Source organism: Agelaius phoeniceus, chromosome 8 (assembly GCF_051311805.1).
Source record: "Agelaius phoeniceus isolate bAgePho1 chromosome 8, bAgePho1.hap1, whole genome shotgun sequence".
Taxonomy (NCBI): domain Eukaryota; kingdom Metazoa; phylum Chordata; class Aves; order Passeriformes; family Icteridae; genus Agelaius; species Agelaius phoeniceus.
The window spans coordinates 32,707,103-32,725,483 of NC_135272.1; the positions used below are offsets into that span (position 1 = coordinate 32,707,103).

Genomic DNA, 18,381 nt, shown 5'->3' on the forward strand with positions numbered 1-18,381 from the left:
TTTACACCTCCAGTTCTTTCCAGCAAGGCAGCAAGACAGAACTTGGCCTGTAAATTGAGATGTAAAATATTATATATATAAAAAACTACCATATAACAGATATGTAAACTGTATTATATAAATTTTACTGGCAGTAAAATTTATATAATCAGGAAATTTATAAAAATTTATATATCAGGAACTGGCAGTTCCTGTCTCTTGCCTTATCACTTAGGCAGTAACTAGGAAATTGTCAGATATTCCAGTATCATTCTGAAGATAAGCATAGTTTGCTATCTGATGAACTCCTAATGAATATACTGTTAATTGCATAACCTTCCTTCAGCACAGGAACTTTTCTGTTCATCAAGGGCATGGATAAAACAGCTTCTTTGCTTTGGAGCATCCTTGTAATTAATAATATATTCTTCACACTTCTAAATATAACCCATAATGAGATGCTTTAAAGGATCCAAGCTGCACCTTTCACCAAGTGCTTTTGATCAGCAGGGAAGGAGCCAGAGCTTGCTCAGACAACAGAGGCTGCTGGAACGGCGACTGTCGCTTCCCAATCCTGAAAGGCTGCAAACGACTTCAAACGGCTCAGCAGCACAACATGCCAAAACAGCTTCCTGCACCTAAAGCACACTGTCTCGTTATCTCTGGGCATATTCCGTGCACATCAGAGATGAAAAGAAGTAGATAGATTAGATATAGATACTACATATAATATAGTCTGCATAGTTGGGTATTGGTAACTTCTACTTGTTAACATTCTGCTCATTAACTCCATGAAAACTCTGCCATCAATCACCAATCAGGTGAGGAGCTACTACAATGTGCAAAATCTCCCCAATTATGTTTGCCATCCATGTGATCTGGCACCTCTCAGATTTCTCCTGGTTTCCATGTGTTGAGAAAAACACATCTCCAAGGATAACAGAAGAGAAAAAAAAAAAGTTTCTTGATACCTGTAACTTTCTCTGGAGACATTTTGCAGAACTTCCTTATGCTGGGGGTGGCAGAGCACTGGAACAGCTGCCCAGGGAGGTTGTGGAGTTTCCCTTTCTGGAAACATTCCCAACCCACCTGGACATGTTCTTGTGTCACCTGCTCCAGGTGACCCTGTCTCAGAAGGGGCACTGGACTGGATGATCTCCAACCCTGACAAATCTGTGATTCTGTGACCTTCAAATAATGACCCATGGCTGGGGAGAAGAAAGGAGAGTGGTTCTCCCCCACCTGTGGAGCTCCCTTAACTGAACAATACAATTTTTGCCCTGAAAATTCCTTCCCAGTGATTTGGATGGAGTGTTCCATGATCCCAAGGTGGAGTTTCTTCCAGTGTCAGAGCTTGCTGTGCCTTGCAGCAGCTGGGCCAAATGGCCTCACCTATAAACTGTGAGCATCACTGCTGTCTGTGTGCAGCAGCTGAGAGCACTTCCCATGTTCAAAAGCTTCAGGACCATGAAATGCTTGCACAGCAAAGGCTGACTTCACACTGACACCTCATTTGAACAACAGCGTATCTTCAAGACAGGTACCAGTTTTGATTTAAAGACTTCAGCCAGAAAGGATTTCTGTACAAGTGAGTCCACTTTATTTGCCACTACTGTTAAGGGCTGTATCTTATCTGTGTTTCTCTTATCTAGTTTCCTGGATCAGGCTGATTCTTGCTAAACTAAAGAAACAACTGTGTGATGAAACCAAAGAGACAGGTGTAAATTGATAAAGGCAACCCTCAACCCTCTCTTCAATAAATCAAACACCAAATACCCTTCTAATAAGGTTTATTTTTCAACTCTAATCATGTGAGCCATGTAAGGTTGTTCACAGCCCCTTGTCTAATAACCTTTCCACCTTACAGCAGCTGCCCATGTCTTTTACCACCTCTCAACCACCTGCTCTTCAGCTTGCTTAGTACAACCTCTAATTATGCTGTAAACTACATTTTTCTAACCTTTATGTTTAAGTCAAATCACATATCACAAAATACACACAGAAGCTTATTAAAATTCACAGTATCTTATTAACAAGGTCATGATTCAATCAAGAACTACTGAGAAGTGACACAACTCTTGTTTTCCCTAACATGTTGACACTGATTTTTTTTCTTTTTTTTTTTTTTTTTAAATCTTGATGTATTATGTTCCATTATCAGGCTCTCTGTGGTTTTGTCCAAAACTAACAACAGCCAGTTAAGCACACACAGCTTTGGAGTTGAATTGTTATTGTTGTAGCAGTCAGGAACTCCAGGTTTGGGCTGCAGACCTCCTGCAGCAGGTTCTGTACTGTGCTCTGTTTAACCTTTTAAACCACCCTAAAAATACAGCTTTTACTAACTTACTGAAACTTCCACCAGTGTTCCAATATCTACAAAAAACAGTGATGCAAGTTCAAAAAAAAAAAAAAAAGGAAAAAGCAATACAGGAAATACAGATCAGAAAGCTGAGAAAACTGACTGTGTCCCTCAATGAGAGTTTGTCAGTGCTTCTGCTTTAAAAGCTAAACCTTTAATAGCTGCTGTTGATAGCAGGAATGGCATTAAATGTGCAAATGCAACTCCTTCCTCTTCCTTCTGAACAGAAATTAGAAATACTTTCAGTATTTACTCCATTTCTGTCACTGCAGCCTATACTTGCACTCTCATTGATCAGTATCACACTATATGGATTTGTTTTTCTTACAGCTAAAGAATTCCTTACAATCCTTCCTATACCTGGCCACAAAATTCTCCTGCTTGGTCCTGGCTTTCCTTATTCAATGAATTTATTACCTAACTCCCCCTTGTACCTAGACTGTAATAATTTCAACTCTCAATATTATGGATTCTTACACAAATTTCCTACAGAAACAAAGTTTCCATATACAATTAATGCCTCCCCCCAATAATCTGCTTCTCTATCCTCATACCCAAATATGGTGGCCAAATTGAATAAAATAACAAAAATATATGATATCCTGAGGGGAAAATTTATATCTTCAGTGAAAATACGTGGCAGGGCAGAATGCTCTGACAGAAGAAAAGGCTGCATCAAAAGCCCAGCCTGCACTGGATGACAATCCATGAACGAAGAAACTGGGGAAACTTTTAATTGGAATTCTTACTCTCTTATGCACCAAAGAGTCAGTCAAGCCCAGGACATAAAGGAACAGGAGTCAGGGATGGAAGAGAAATCAAATTCACAAGTTCTGATGCTCCTGAAGTATTTGCTAACTCAATGACTGAACTTTGCAGGAATCCCACCCACAGAGCAAGCAGGAGAAAAGCTCACAGAAGTACAGTGTAATGTGGTTCTTAAGGGTTGCTGCATGATTTTTTAATGCTTTCAGCAGGAAGACTTTCTTTCCAACCTACCACAACTAAAAGAAGCAGAATAATCTCTGAGACCAAGTTCTGTTACCTATGTAGTAGGTAAGATTGCACTTGGTCTAGGTAAAGTAATTTTTATGACATTCAGGTTGAAAGTACACCTCATTTCCTATGCAGGTCAGCTAGAATTTCCTACACAGCCACCTAAGACTTGAGGGACTCAAGAACTTTAAATAACTGCACTCAGAGAGCCCAACCTTTCCAAAGCCTCCTCTGACAATGAGGCAGAGCTGTCTTTATGTAGGTCTGTCCCAGCTGGCAGCTGCAGGAGTGAAGGCACATGGAGCTGATGGGGAAAGGCTCTGGCAGACTGAAGAGCTTTGCCCCAAGACCCAAAGCCAGGAGCAGCCAGAAGCCACCAAAGCCACCAGCCCTGCCTGCCCATATCAGGGACACGGCACGATGGCAGGCACAGGCACTTCCCTGAAGGCACAAAGGCAGCTGTGAGGCAGCTCCTCTGCTCTCTGGGCATCTCTGCCTTCTTCCCCAAAGAAAACAGATGCCAGGCTCCTAATCTGCTTTAGGAGAGGGAAAGAACAGCCTGGCAGAGCTTTTGATCCGTGTCACAATTACAGTTCAGTCCTGCAGCAACACACATTTCTCATGATCCCCAGCTGGAATTAATACAAAGGCTGAGCTGAACCAATATAACCTTCAGAATGATAAGGAAATATTCTCTTGCTTCACCCCTAAAAAGCAACTACTATGAAAAATGTCTGGATACCTAAAGAGTGCTTCATTCTGTTAAGTTAAAAAATCAAAACCAACAAAAACCACAATCCAAAACAAGAGTGAAATCATCAAAATAAAATACTCCTTTCCTCCTGTTTCAAACTGATTCCTGATTGACTCTTGCCTGGAGAAATGTGCTGGTAACAATGTTCAAATATATTGCTTGATTAAATTTTCAATACAGGTAACATTGTGGGGCCACACAAAATATTAAATCCAGCCTACAAGTCACCCCAGGATCCAGATTCCAGCATGTACCCAGTCTCAATGCCCCAGGTTATAGAGAAAAGCAAACAGATTCTGTTACAGAAGAGGACACGTGGTGCCTCTTGCTGAATTTCAGTCAACAGAGCAACATGACTTGGTCAGCCCAGTCTCTCTGCAGTGTAGGTCCATTCTTATTTTGTTTTAGCTGACAACCACTGCACTCTACACAATGTGCTGGAGCTCCAGGTGCAGTAATTGTGCTTTTAAAGAGAGATTTCTGCATGCACTGCTGTGTGCACTGGCTCGTGTCATACTTGGCTGCATTAACCATGCACTGAACCATCGCTCTCAAGGCTGCTGCTCCTCCTTCCCCTCTCAAACCTCTCCACTCTCTCCATCCAGCCAGTTTTGATCTCTCAAGGTCTCTGGAGTTTGGGAAAGTGCTTAAGTGATTACAGTACAGAGGAGTAAGTCAGCACATGTGTTGAGCTCTGGAAAGTTTTCATTTGGCTCAGGAGGAGAGAAAATGTGTCTTGAAAGCCAGAAACATCAGCCCTTGTTCTCAAAATATTTGATGAGCAGATAGGGACACATTCACTCCTTCTGGAACATAAGTTACACGACAGCTTCCAGTGGCAGCTGCTTTACACTCTGGAAAAAAAACCTGCTTTTTCAAACCAAAACCATAGGAGATGAATGAAAAAAATCCAAGAGAAGGAGGAGAATATGCAAAATTGTTGTTAGGCTATGTAAAGTAAAGAAATGACCCCACAGTTCTGAAGTTCCTCCCTGATTTTGCATAGTCATTGAATACACTTTTTGCAGGAACTTGAATCCCAGATATGTTTTTATTTTAATTCTTTTACACAATTTTAGAGATTTCTTCTTCATTTATTATGTATAACAGGGATTACATTTTTATTTAGTTTAAATTGGCCTTTTCTAAACATCACTCTATAGCTTCAAGCTACTTCCTTTTGAAATGTTTTCACAGTGGTCGTCTCCTTGGTATTTAGAACTCACCATGACTAACTCCTCATAGCTTCTTAAATATATGCAAAAAGAAAAGGACTTTCATTTATGTTACTAAATGCAGTCACATCACAGACTGTCTCCTAAAATCAGCCTTTAAAAACAATAATAAATATTTCATACCATATGCTGAGAATATCATGGGCTCTAATCTCATAAAGAAAACAGAAACACATGGAAATTCCTTGCTCAGTACTCTGTGGAAAGAAACTGTAAAGCAGAACTCAGAGGGGTGGATGGGAGTTGTTATGTACAAGCACAATGCAAAGGCCACTGTTAAATAAACAGAAATCTTGTGCATTAGGACTCAAACTGTGCTCAGAATTCTGGCCACCACCAATCTGAGGCCACCAGCAGTTTAGATCTATTCTTTCTTCTGGTTTGCATTCCAAGTACCATTTCAAAGGACAATTCTGCATTTCAAGTAAAACAAGGTATAATGTTTACACCCACACATGTAACAATGAAAGGAAGGAAAAAAAAGAACAATGAAAATTCTCAATTTTCTCCATAATCCTGACACACACTTCTGCCTAAAAACTTCTCTTTAAAGCTTCTCAATCAAGATTTCCAGCTCACAAAACATAACAAGGAATAGCTCAAGACACACTAAGCAATGGAGCATGACTGAGACAAGGTCATTCTGCAATGATGGGCTGACTTCTCCACATCCCAAAAATCCATGCTCCCAGTCTAACAGAAGCTGGAAGTAACAACAGTGACCTTTAAATTTCAGGACAATAAAATCCAGCTACAGCAGGCAGTAGAACAGCAAAGGCAAAATCTGAGAGCACATATGGGAGAGATGATCTGTGCCTAAAGGCTACACAGATTCATAACTCCCACTTCTTTTTCAAACATTCCCATGGATGGCTTTGAAGAAGTTGCTTAAGCTCAGTTTTTGTCAGAGCCTGTGCACCTCACTGCCTTCACTGAGCTACTGATGCATGTACACATGTTAGCAAACCCAGGCATGGCCAGATGCCCCCTTTCCAACCACCACTACAGAAGTAGAGTCTGCAAAAGGAATTGCTCCCCAGAATCCATGAATTTAGAGCATTCACCTCAGAAGCTGTTGCCTACACTGAAGCATCCCAAAGGGTGCATTTAAACACTGACAATCTCTTTCAAAAGTCTCAGGCTGGATCCTATAGATATTTCCTGGTGTGCTTGTGAACATCTAGGCTTTACTCCTTACCTACACTTCTTGGAAAACAGTGCTTAAGAAAGTATCTTACTAAAGAGTTGTGGATGAAGAATTTCAGTAAGGGATTGTGGAAGAGCAACAGTCAACTTAAAATGTCCCACGTGCTCAACTTATACTCAGTTAACAAAAAAACCTGGCAAGAAATTAGACCAACAAGAGTCACAGTAAAAAGCTTTTAACCCAAAGGAAAAATCCAATCACAATTTATAGCCTTACTATTAGCTGGTGTCTGTCAGAGAGGAATATAATCAGACATACTTCAATCACCCAGTTCTGATGACACAGCAGCAGCCTTGACAAAATGACACCAGTTCCTTTGCAGATGCTTTTAACCACATCAGTCACCTTGGCCCCACCACAAGGCAGCAGCAGAGCCAGAACAAAGCCAGACCTGGCTCTTGGCTGCCAGACCTGCAGCTCCAGGACTTTATGGCAAGATGTCCTGCAAGTCCCCTGAGAACCACACACCGAAATCTTCATTTCCTACCACGGCCTCAGCACAGGGGGCAGCACAGAACCAGGAGTGCTCCACCACTGGCACAGACTCCTGCTTCTCCCAGCCCTTCCCCTCACCCTCCCACCTGCACTGCTGCTCACCCTGCCCTTTGCACAGGGCATCCTCCCACATTTCCTGGGCATGTTCCTCTTCTTCAAACCCACCTTCAGAGGCTGCTTTTGCCCAATGTGCCGTACCTATAATTAATTAATTATAATTAATACAATTATCTCTGTATATGAAGGGTGACACTCAAGCCACACCTGGTGTCAGATGAGGGACCCTCTGACCTTACTTTAATCTGTTCCACTCCTCCTGCTATTCCTCAGTTTCCTTGCTCTTCTTGCTTCTCTCCAGTCTGTCCTGATAGCAAATCCCTCTGCCAGCCCCCTGTAACCTCAGCACAGCCATAAGCTCTGTGCCAGAAGGCAGCTGCACAGCCTGGGCAGAACCCCACTGGCTTCAGCAATGCCCTGCTGCAAACTCAATTGCTTAATTACACTGCAAACACAATTACTTAATTACAAAGGAAACTGGCGCTGCTATTACAGGACCCCTTTTCTGAAGCACCTCTTGGTGCCGAAATTACAAATTGTGATTTAAGTTGGTGGTTTAAGTGCTTGTTGGTTATTGGACAGAAGAACAATTTAGAATGGGCTGGTAGTAGAGTAGTTATGTGCAAAAGGGAGCTTACAAATGTGATTTTAAGGGTGACAATGTTTCTTTAATCCCTGAAGAGCTGTTTAGTTCACTGTCTGGCTTGAATATAATGAATCAGGAACCATTTTTCCAGGTTTCACATCAGGTAATTATGGAAACAGAATAGAACTTTAATTATGAGAAAAAACATAGATAGTTCTATTGTGATCTTCCACAGCATTGCTGTTTCTTAGAAGTAAACATATTGTGCAAGCTGGAAAGAAACCATTGATTAAAATAATCAAAAGCCCTACTAGAAGAAGCGTGGACGTGCTTTTCTTTGTAAAAACCAAAACATTGTATCTGACCAGAGATAAAATAGTTGAGGTATTTGAATTACCTCTTCCAAAGCCCACTTTAATTTTTCCTCACAGATTCATTTAATTAAATCTACTATTACAGGGTGGGTTTTTCATTTTACAAACACTATACAAAAGCTTGGTGTACTCTGGGAAATCTAACAGATTAGAAAATCTTACCAATAGCTTTTTATCTTGATTTCTTCCCCGTCATTTTCAGCTGAAGCGACTTAAGATGCTGTTTCTAAGTGTAACTTCCAAACAGTGGAAATTACACTTATAGGTAACTGATAAGCAGAAAAACTTTTCAGTTCCTCCTCTGAAAAACTGAAATATCATTACAACAAGGTGTCAGCAGCTGCTCCTTCTCCCCTTCCTCCCAGGCTCACTTTCTCTCTCTTGCTCACTGAGATTATTCCAACTCCAATCAAAACAGGGAGGAAAAGGCCCCACAGAACGCTAGGGGGACAAAACTGTACAAAGGATAAAGGAGTTGAGCAGCATTGAGACGAGACCTATTTGTAAAAGAGATTATGGATGCAAAAGTGCTCCTTTTGTCACGAGGGAAAATAAAGGCACAAAAGGTCCCTCCATGAGCAAACATAATGAAACCTGCCAAGATGAGTGATAAAATCATAGAAAGAAAAATTATACAGGTCTCCAGGACACTGGCAGAATTCATTGTAAAACACTTTTCCCTGCTTCCTGAAGTCTGTACTTTTAAAATTAAAATTAAAAGCTTGCCTGAGGATGGTGCAGCATTGGTATTTCACCTCATATCTTCCAGGACAGTATCTCCTCTCTGTATACAACAGGACTGAATAAAACAAACAGCATTCAGGACTTCCCAAAACTTCATGCCACAAAGGAAGATCAGTGCAGTGTCCCAGCCCAGCTCCAGCAGCTGCAGGGAGACCATCCCTCACCATCCCTCACTGCACCTGCATGGCCACAGTGAGGATATTGCTGCACCAAGGTCCAGGCTCTTAACAAGGGGAGATGCTGGTTTTTCCATGCTAAAGTGACAACTCTTCTGAGGTTTTCAAGGTATTGACAAGTGAAATGCTGCTAAAAGCAACCAAGAGGACATGAAGAACTCAGGGGAAAAAAAAAAAGGATTCAGTAGATAAGCATAGATTTAATAAATTCGAGTATGTCCTCATCCTTTTATGTGTGAAAGAAAGTAAGTCTGAAAAGGCTCTGGTGCTATTAAATAATTGTGTTTCTTATCTCAGAGTGAACATTTCATCTTTTTTATACATACAAAGAAACCCCCACCTGTTTTCTTTTTTAGAGGATGGAACAGGCAGCTTGGATGGCAATTTTAATTGAATGTGTTCGGGCTGTTGCACAAGAACACTGATGTGTAGACCCGTGGCTGGGAAGAAAAGACTTTCCCTAACCACCTACACCTTGACTTCATTACAAACATCCCTGCTGGTTCTCACAACTTAGCTCCAAGGTTGATACTTGCAACATGTCTAGAGGCAGGAATTGTGAAGCAGCAATGCAAATTCCAGTGGAATTCAGTATGTTAATTGCTATTTCTCAGTCCCACTCCACATGGGGCTGAGATAACTGGTGAAATACTAGAATGACCAATTGCTCTTTTCTCTGTGTGTCTGTGTGCATTTCTCAACACACATGTATCATTGCACACACAATGGCTAGAAATGAAACTGATTGTCAAACACGTCACACATGTTAATCCCTGTACAGGAAAAAAAAGAGAAGTGTGGTTATGTTTGTAACCTGTGCCAAAACAGAGAATCACAGTTTCATACAACTTAGAGAGCTCCAGTGACAGGGGAAGATGATGAGTGCAGGCCAGAAAAAGGGTGCAAGAACTGGCATGAGCCTAATGCATGCTCTAACAAAGCACTCAGTTCTCTGCATTTTAATGCAAAGGATTTGTAATGTGTTGTAGTAGGTTAAAACACAAGATAAAAAAGGTCAGCTGAAATGTGTCACTTCAAATATAGTCATGAACACAGTGTCCCTAGAAAGGAGGCTGGAGCTAATGCTAAAGCCAAGCCTTGATTCTGGCTCTCAGTGCATCCCACAAAGGCACAGGGAGGATCCACACCACTCTCACACATGCAGGCAGTGCTGGCTCTGACCCTCACCCCACAGCAGAATCTCACTGAAAGCATTGCAGGCATTAAAAATCTCCAGTGCAAGGCTTAAATTACAGGAATTACCTACCAAAGCATGCAGAGACTGCATATTAAACCAGTCTTAATCGTGATCCTAATCCTAAAGGAAGCAGGATGGAGTGTCATGAGACCCTTATTAAAACTGCAAAAGGTTTCAGTGGGAGGGAATGAAAACAGGATCCTACAACTGAGGGAATGGAGAGAGAGGAGAAAAATACCCATTAAAGAAAAGGTGGTAGAACAAGGAAACACAGCCTCAATATAAAGTTCATTATGACACTAAAATGCAGAAGCTATTTTAATGTCAGTAACATTAAGATAAAGTCATTTGATATTCGCTTATTTTCCTCACACCATAATTTCATCACACCATCATTCACCCATTTAAAAAAGGGCTGATGTGAAAAGGGCTGTGTTCTTGTACTGCAATACTGCTTCACTCAGTTAAAACATTTCAGTTTGCAAATTATGTTTTGCCTTTTTCCCAGAAATTATTTCCTTTTCACATCAGCCATAACAGTTCAACAACTGTGATTCCTGCATCCTTCCCTCAATAAACAAACAAAAGGATAAATATAAAAATCAAGTAATCTGAATTTCAGAAGGCAGGCAGCAAGAGAATGGAAAAGACGAAAGCACCAAGCAATGAAAAGCTATTTGATATTTCTGAAAAACTTTTACATTTTTAGTAGTTCAATATTTATAGCCTGTTAAATAATTACACATACAAGAGCTTCATACACTCAACTTTAATTTCCCTGCTATTCTCTCCTATTGAAATAACTGCAAGATTAATTGTAGCCATAAAAAGGCAGCATCCAACTCTTTTATGACCACTGCTGTCTATAAACTGCATGAACCCATTAGAGCAATAGGGAGAATGTTTAAATGCTGGTATTTAAACTTTGTAGCCATCAACAACAAGCGAAAGCTCAAAATTGATCTGGGGCATGGAAACACTGCAAATGTCCAAGCAGACAATGCTGCATGAAAAAGTGACTCCCTCACAAGGTAACACTGCTTAAGAGCAGAACATCACAAACATTAGACCAGACCCAGTAGGTTTTTTCAGTTGGTATTCCTACAGAACTTGGTCAGCGCTCTGCAAAGGTCACTGCTGAGACAAGCTCTAAACACATAAAGGAAAAACACACTTTGTGTAGGTATTACTTAAAACTTTTCAGTACTGGTAGAATTGCAGCACAGTCATTACAAATCCTAAATTCATTTACATCTTTAGGTAAGTAAAATGCTGAGATCACCAAAGCCATGTAATCATCATCAAAAAGGAGATGTAATTCACTGCCCACAAGCCACAGACAAAGTTATCCCACTACTGGAGATAAACTGCTCAGCTTTGAGTTTGCTGAATTTCCTTTGATGTAAAAAGAATAATTTCACGCTCCAAGAAAAGGAACAGGATGCCAGAAGAACTGGATTTGGTTCCTTATTCTGTCACAGACTTCTCGTGTTGGCCCCTGAGGATCCTCTGGGATATTGAGGTCGGCTTAGGGCTGCTCTGATATCAGGACACACCTGAGGCACCCCAGGCAGGGGCAGTGCTTGTGGATCCAGAGGCATCTGGGGAGCACTGGGCTGAGATGGGAGGGTTCAAGCAGGGTAAAGGTCCTTTTGTGAGAATTTGAAGAATCACCTACATTTAGAATAAAAGGGAATGTAAGCCACCATGGCCAGGGAACTACAGGTCTGCTGACAGAGCTCAAAAGGTCTTGTCCATCTCCACTGTTAAACACTCCCATGGAAAAGGAGCTCTCAGGAGTCTGGAACCATCTGCAAAGTAGACCTGGGAGCTAAGTGGCATCTTAAAACCAGAGAAATGAATTAATGTTCAAGTTGTATTTTGGATGTGATAAAGTTCTGATGGAGGTGAATGAACAAAGCAAAACCTGTATCCTCCATTACAGAATTGCATCATTACCAATTAATCTGACAAAATAATCTGAAATGAGAGACTGCAAACAAGGAGAGGCTGGGGGACCAGCACTTGTTTGACCAACAGAAGAGAAGGTTAAAGGAAGATATCATTGCTGCCTTCAACTCCAGAATGGGAGGGGATAGTGAAGATGGAGCCAGACTGTTCTTGGAGGAGCACAGTGACAGGATGGGAGGTGACAGACACATGCTGCAGCAAAGGAAAGTCTCTCAAGATAAAGGGATTTTTTCCATTAATAGGGGTGGTCAGACATGAGGACAGGGGTCCAGTTTGAGCAAGGAATTGGACTAGATGACTCCCAAAGGTCCAAATTATTCCATGACTTCATGGAGAATTGATCATGGCGGTTTTCATTTTACTTTGTCTCAATAAATTTGATCACATTGACAAATCAAAGCTTTCATCACTAGCTCTACAAAGCAGTCTGGGCACCTGGGAAATGAGATTGCCACTTTTGTGCCTTGTCTCTGGGAGGATCCTGTGGCTCTAGAAGTGTTTCCACATCCAGTACCTTGTCCTATATTTGCTTTACAGATGGGGTCCTCAGCTGCTGCAGTTCAGCAGTGCTCCCAAAGGCCCAGCAGGGACAGTGCCAGGGGGACAGGGCTGTATTTCATGCTGGCTGTGGCCAGTTGGTGCGGTTGGAGTGTTGTTAAAATGCACACCTGTACATCTGGCATTAACATCACCGTATTCAATTCCCTAAATGATCTCTAACAGATTACTCCAACAGAACAGCCCTTAATTTACATGTTCCACTGCACTTGCAATGCCCCTGCCTCTTATCACATTTATACCAACAGATCTGCTCTTAACCTTGGGGAAAAAAGAAAAACAAATTTAAAAAAATAAAAGGAAAAAAAAAAAAGCTTTCTTTACTGCCCCAGGTCCCAAAACTGGGTATCTGGCTGTGCCTGGCTGATTTGGCCTAGTTTTTTCTTTTGCTGCTTGAATTCAATGGCCCAGTGTACGTGATGCCCTGAAAGGAACACTCCACCCTTCTCTAGGAAAAATTCTCCAAGGGCAGAGAACAGTTTATTAAGTCCTTTTCCACAAAAGCACAGTAATGTCACCAAACCCACTCAGTCATGCAGGAGATCTGCATCAAAGAAGAATAATAGAGACATAATATCCTTTGGGCTGAACAGAGAGCTGGGAGAGGATTGTGCATTTGGGGCTGAACGATACCATCAATGCTACCAACAGCAGCATTTTACATTTGGGCAACTTAATAGGAAATGAGGGCAGAGCTGACCAGCACTGAGAGAGATCAGCACACACAGCAGCAGCACACAGAGTGCCTGGTACCATGGAAAATACCCATTAAAAATATAACTGTCAAGTTTGGATACATCTTCCTGAAGCACTCATGACATGTACTTCAAAATAAGGAAGAAGTGCCTGAACTGGTGTTGTATTTCAAACCAACATTCAGGGTTTGATTTTATATTCCACTTCCATTTTAAAATCTATTTCCAGAACTGCTGCTTATTAAACCTGCCCTATTAAATCATTCCCCTATTAAATGCTGTATGAATTAGGTTTCCCAGTCTCTTTTTCATCCTCTTAACATCCTACACTCTAACACCCTGTACCTTTCTGTACAATAATTTCTGCTCTTAAACAGGAGAATGTCACATATCTGAAAAAGAAATGAGTGGTGAGTTTATGCTCTCTGCATTCCTTGATCTCATTATATATACAATGTCCTAAGGCAAGAGTTTTCCAGCTTAGATTTTCACTTGCTCTATCCCTTTGTGTTCCCATCACTGTTACTGATTGTTAGCATTTGTTTTTATTTTTCTCTTGAGATTTTAATTTTCTTTTGCCTAAGTCACTGATTAAATAACCTAAATTCTTCAGAGGGAAATTTAAAATTTCCTGCTTATATATAAAAACCAGAATGATTCAGTACCTGTGCTGGAACATCATTAGGTGGATAACATTCATTTTGCTGAAGGTCTCTGTTAGCTCAGTCAGAAAAATGACTTCCCTTCCCCCTCTCTGAGCTCCAAGAAGCTGGGTAAGGAAAAGGTGAGGAATCTTTCCATACTCATAAGCAGAGCCTGTGAATATCAGCAGCCCCAGGGTATCACCAAGCCATGCTGGGCTGCTTTTAGTGGCAGTAATGAAAAACAGGGCCAGGGCTCTGCATATGGTGGGCTCTCTAATGTAGAGTACATGTGAGCTACCAAAAATCTCCTGCCAGAGACCTGTCTTGCAGAAAAATGAAGAAATATAAGCAGCTTCTTATTTACAATGAGCCATTTCAAAGCAATAGCCTGGGTAACCATCTCCTCTGAAATCAGTCCATGCTAGAAACTAACCAACCTTCAACTAGAATCAGAACTCACAACAGGGAGAGGTCCTAGAGATTTCACCAGCTGAGGATTCAGGGGGACTCATGAGATACCCTTACAGCCACCACTCCCAGACACATTCAGTGCTTGAAGAACACAGTTAAAAAATAATAATTGCATAAATAGCAGAAAAAGTGCAGACATCACAGGTCCAGCAGAAATCAGGCCAGCTGTGATGCCATCTCACCTATCCCACAGGACACAGGTCATGCTGTCCTGAACACCTGGGAATGGCTAATGTCCCTAGAGAGGATATTGTTAGGTACAAAGCTGAGAACTTCAGTGACTGGGGAAACAGAAAAACCAAAGTACAACTTTGGTTCTGTAAAAAAAAAATCCCCAAAAAAGCCCCAAAAAAACCAAACCAAACCCCAGAAACTGTTACCTTCAACCAAGCATAAGACACAACATCTCTAACTACCAGTAAGAGAGCACAAACTGTATTTAAAAACACACCACAAAAGTGTGGCTTTTTTTTATTCAGAAAATAAAAAGCCATTTAAGCAGGTGGTTAGATGCTGAGAGGAACAGCCTTGTTTTCACCACATTCTAAGCTGGAAGTACTCCTAAAATGCAACAGTCAGCATTATTAACGCTCTTAAACTCCCTGGATTGACTGGACTGTGGACAATGTCCCAGTGCTGCATGAACTGAGGAATAACCCCAGGTCCTGGCAGAGGTGCTGGCAATTATGGACCTGTCTGAGAGCCATTGATTTTATAAAGCAGTTTGATCTCAACAGAGGTGGGAAATCTCTTCTTTCCCAACCTGCCCCTTCCCTAGGGAAGTTCTGCAGGGCAGGCCCCTCCACAGGGCTGTGCTGCATTTCTAAGCAGGAAAATGAGACAATCACAGGCCCTGCCGTCACCTCTTGACACAGGAAGAAAGTCCAGCCTTGATTTCATCAGGGAGAAAGAAAATAGGATTGGAGAGAAGTATCATACAGGAATGTCCATCTATACATTCTGCCTGCCACTACATTTTATGTCATTACAGCCTCATCTTAAATAACATTTACAAAGATGAAGAGTCAAGCCTTTTACAGTAATGGGCCAAATGACAAGGAAAACCCAACATTCTTCAATAGTTCCTTTAACAGAACAAGAACAAACTTCTTCCTGTGTTGCAGGAAGATGTTTCATGGGCTATCTATTTTTCTGAACTGAAGAACCACCAGAGAAACACAGACTTTGGTGTCTTAGGAAGTTTCAAGTAGGAGGAAAAAAATATTTTAAAAAATCACAAAAATCTGAACAAATTACTTTTCTCTGAGGACAGCAGTCCTGTATGGTAACAATCGGAGGCTCAGGTCAAGTTTCTTTTGTGATACTTAAGATTTAAAGCTGATTTCCCCAGAGGATGAAATAAGTGGGGATAAAAATGAAAGGTGAAATGGGTGGAAAAGGGATGGAAGATGATTAACAGAAACCATCAGGGATCTCAGTGCTGCCTGGCCTATCCACAGCTTGTGCTGTGGCCTCTGACACGAGATTTGCAGGCAGAGACTGCAGCAAATGAAGCTGCTTAGTTATTCAGCCCCCCTCCAGACAATCAGGTAGTGGAAGTAGCATTAATGAGGCAGCTTTTAACTAAGGAGGATGCAGGGGGAGAGACCAACCAATAGAGTACATAAATATGTTAATGTACTTATTGAGGTAATTTTTTCTGTAGCCTGTATGCGGCTGCAAAAATGATTCAATTCATTTTATGCAAGAGAAGTGCATTCATCTCCCTTAATTAGGGAGAGAGTAGGACTGGTACTAGGATTAAAAATAAAAGTATGGTTGATTTTGAAGTCCTTTATGTACCCCATTCTGGCAAGATCTGATAAAATACTTCCTCCAACACTGCTTCTGACTCATGGGAATATTTGTGAAGTACATGACTGGAAATTCAATAGAATGGCCTGTACTAGTTTCTTGCTCTGGCAAGAACAGATCTGCAGATATAAGTAAGAACACAAATATAAGTCTACATATAAGTATTTTCATTGAAATATCCCTGGGATTCCCTTCAACTCAACATCAGACAATTCTTCACAGCTCTAGAACAAATGGGAGCACAAATGGGCCTCCTCAAAGGCCCATTATAAAATGCACTACATGAAAATCAAGAATATTCTTTTTACTTACTGGGTTTATTTTAAGGGTGTTACCTGCAGTAACACTTACTCTCAGCTTTAGTTATTTCACATTCCTCATCTTTCATCTGCTGCATTTTTCATTTGTTCTCAGAGGAAAAATAAAAAATGAAGATTAAGCAATGCAGTTACATTGCAAAACTCCTCTGAAATAACAGAAGTGCTGTCTGCAGTGATGATAAATCCCAATATGTTACCATGCAAAACACCAAATGTGAGTTTCCAAAAAGCCTGATCCCAGGTGAGTGTGACACTTCTCCACTGCTGCTGCTGATGAGCCTGACAAGCAGCTCAAGATGTTTACAATTCCCTTGCAGACAGAAATCCAGACTAGACAGCACTGCCTGTATCATAGTCTGGAAAACAGATACATTTGAAAGTTTGTAAACTGTGTGATTTGAATGACCTGAATCTTTTGTGTCTGTAAATTCTGTTCTAGCACAAGCATAAACTGACAGATCATCCTGCATGTGCTGGGAATAACAGCTTCAGCTTCTGTGTGCTTTGATGGCAGAACATGTCTGGAAACACCACTTTGAGCTACTCACTGCATGCTGCTTCTGATTCATCCGACCCGTCGGGACACTCTTCCTCCCCATCACATTTCCACCTGGCTGGGATGCAGTGTCCATTGTCACATGTGAAATCTGACTCAGCACAAGTTTTCTTTGCTGCAAGAAAAGAAGAAAGAACTTGGCATGAATACAAACAGTGCAGAAGATCTCCACTGCACCCAGCCCTGCCAAGGACAATATAGATTGCCCTGTGCTAAGAGGATTGATTTCACATTCAACATTGCTTCTTCATAACAGAGTCCCACACATCTCATAGATGGGTGTTTCTTCTCACTAGAACTCTTACTCCTCCATTACTTGATGAGGAATCACCCTTCCGTGTCTTTTTCCAGCCATTCAAAAAACTTCCTTTTCAAGAAAATTCTCTAAGGCTTTTATTATAAAAAGCTTCTGCCTTCATGGAACAGAAAGCATGCTGCATGATTTACAGACAGGCCAGACAAACAAGTATCACCTTTCCAGTACTATAATCTAAATAATAATGTTTCTATCTATGCCATCTATTCATGGCTTGTTAGTACATCTGTCACCACAGCAGATGATCATAAAGCACTCCTTCAAACACTAACATTCATTTCATTAAATGTCAACCACTCCACGCTCTTTGCTTTGCTTGCATTAATCTAGGGCTTGAAAAAGATGCAAGACATGAACTCAAGCAATTAATTGGTCTATTCCTCTGTGCCAGTGGTGCAGCACCATGTGCTCTGCAATTCCAGTCAGCATCTTCCCACTGCGGCAGAAAGAGAAAATTCCACTTCAGTTGGGTCCCTTCAGGCTGAGGCCTCAGTGTTGATGTGACACCACTCACTCACTGCTTTAGCAGTGGTGACTTCAGTGGCTTTTCTGCTGAGTCCTGAGCAAGGGCTGGGGCTCAGTGTCACCACACTGAAGTGAAATGCTCTTTGGCTAACTGGGATCTACCTTTGGTAGCCATCAACTCACACAGGAAGTGCTGCCAGCGAGATTTGTCTCTTCCCCCTGCAAAGCTGCTCACAACCTAAGAGGATCACAGGAAAATTCAGGTAATGAAGGACCTCAGGAGGTCACCAAGTCCAAGCTCCTGCTCAAGACTGGCTCAGCTCTGAGGTCAGACAGGCTGTTCTGTGTTTTATCCAGTCTGGTAGAAAAAAACCCCAAGATGGAGCCAGCACAAGCTCCCTGGGCAACCT

At 41.4% G+C, this 18,381-nt stretch overlaps 1 protein-coding gene across 3 annotated transcripts in view; it reads right to left on the minus strand.

Moving 5' to 3' along the window:
* The window catches only part of LRP8 (LDL receptor related protein 8), a 171,211-nt gene that overhangs the window by 48,108 nt on the left and 104,722 nt on the right, over nt 1–18,381 (minus strand). For all 3 annotated transcript variants that reach the window (XM_077182526.1, XM_077182525.1, XM_077182527.1), the window contains one exon: nt 17,183–17,305. In XM_077182526.1, the coding sequence (XP_077038641.1) occupies nt 17,183–17,305 (123 nt within the window). The remainder of the gene's footprint in view (nt 1–17,182; nt 17,306–18,381) is intronic.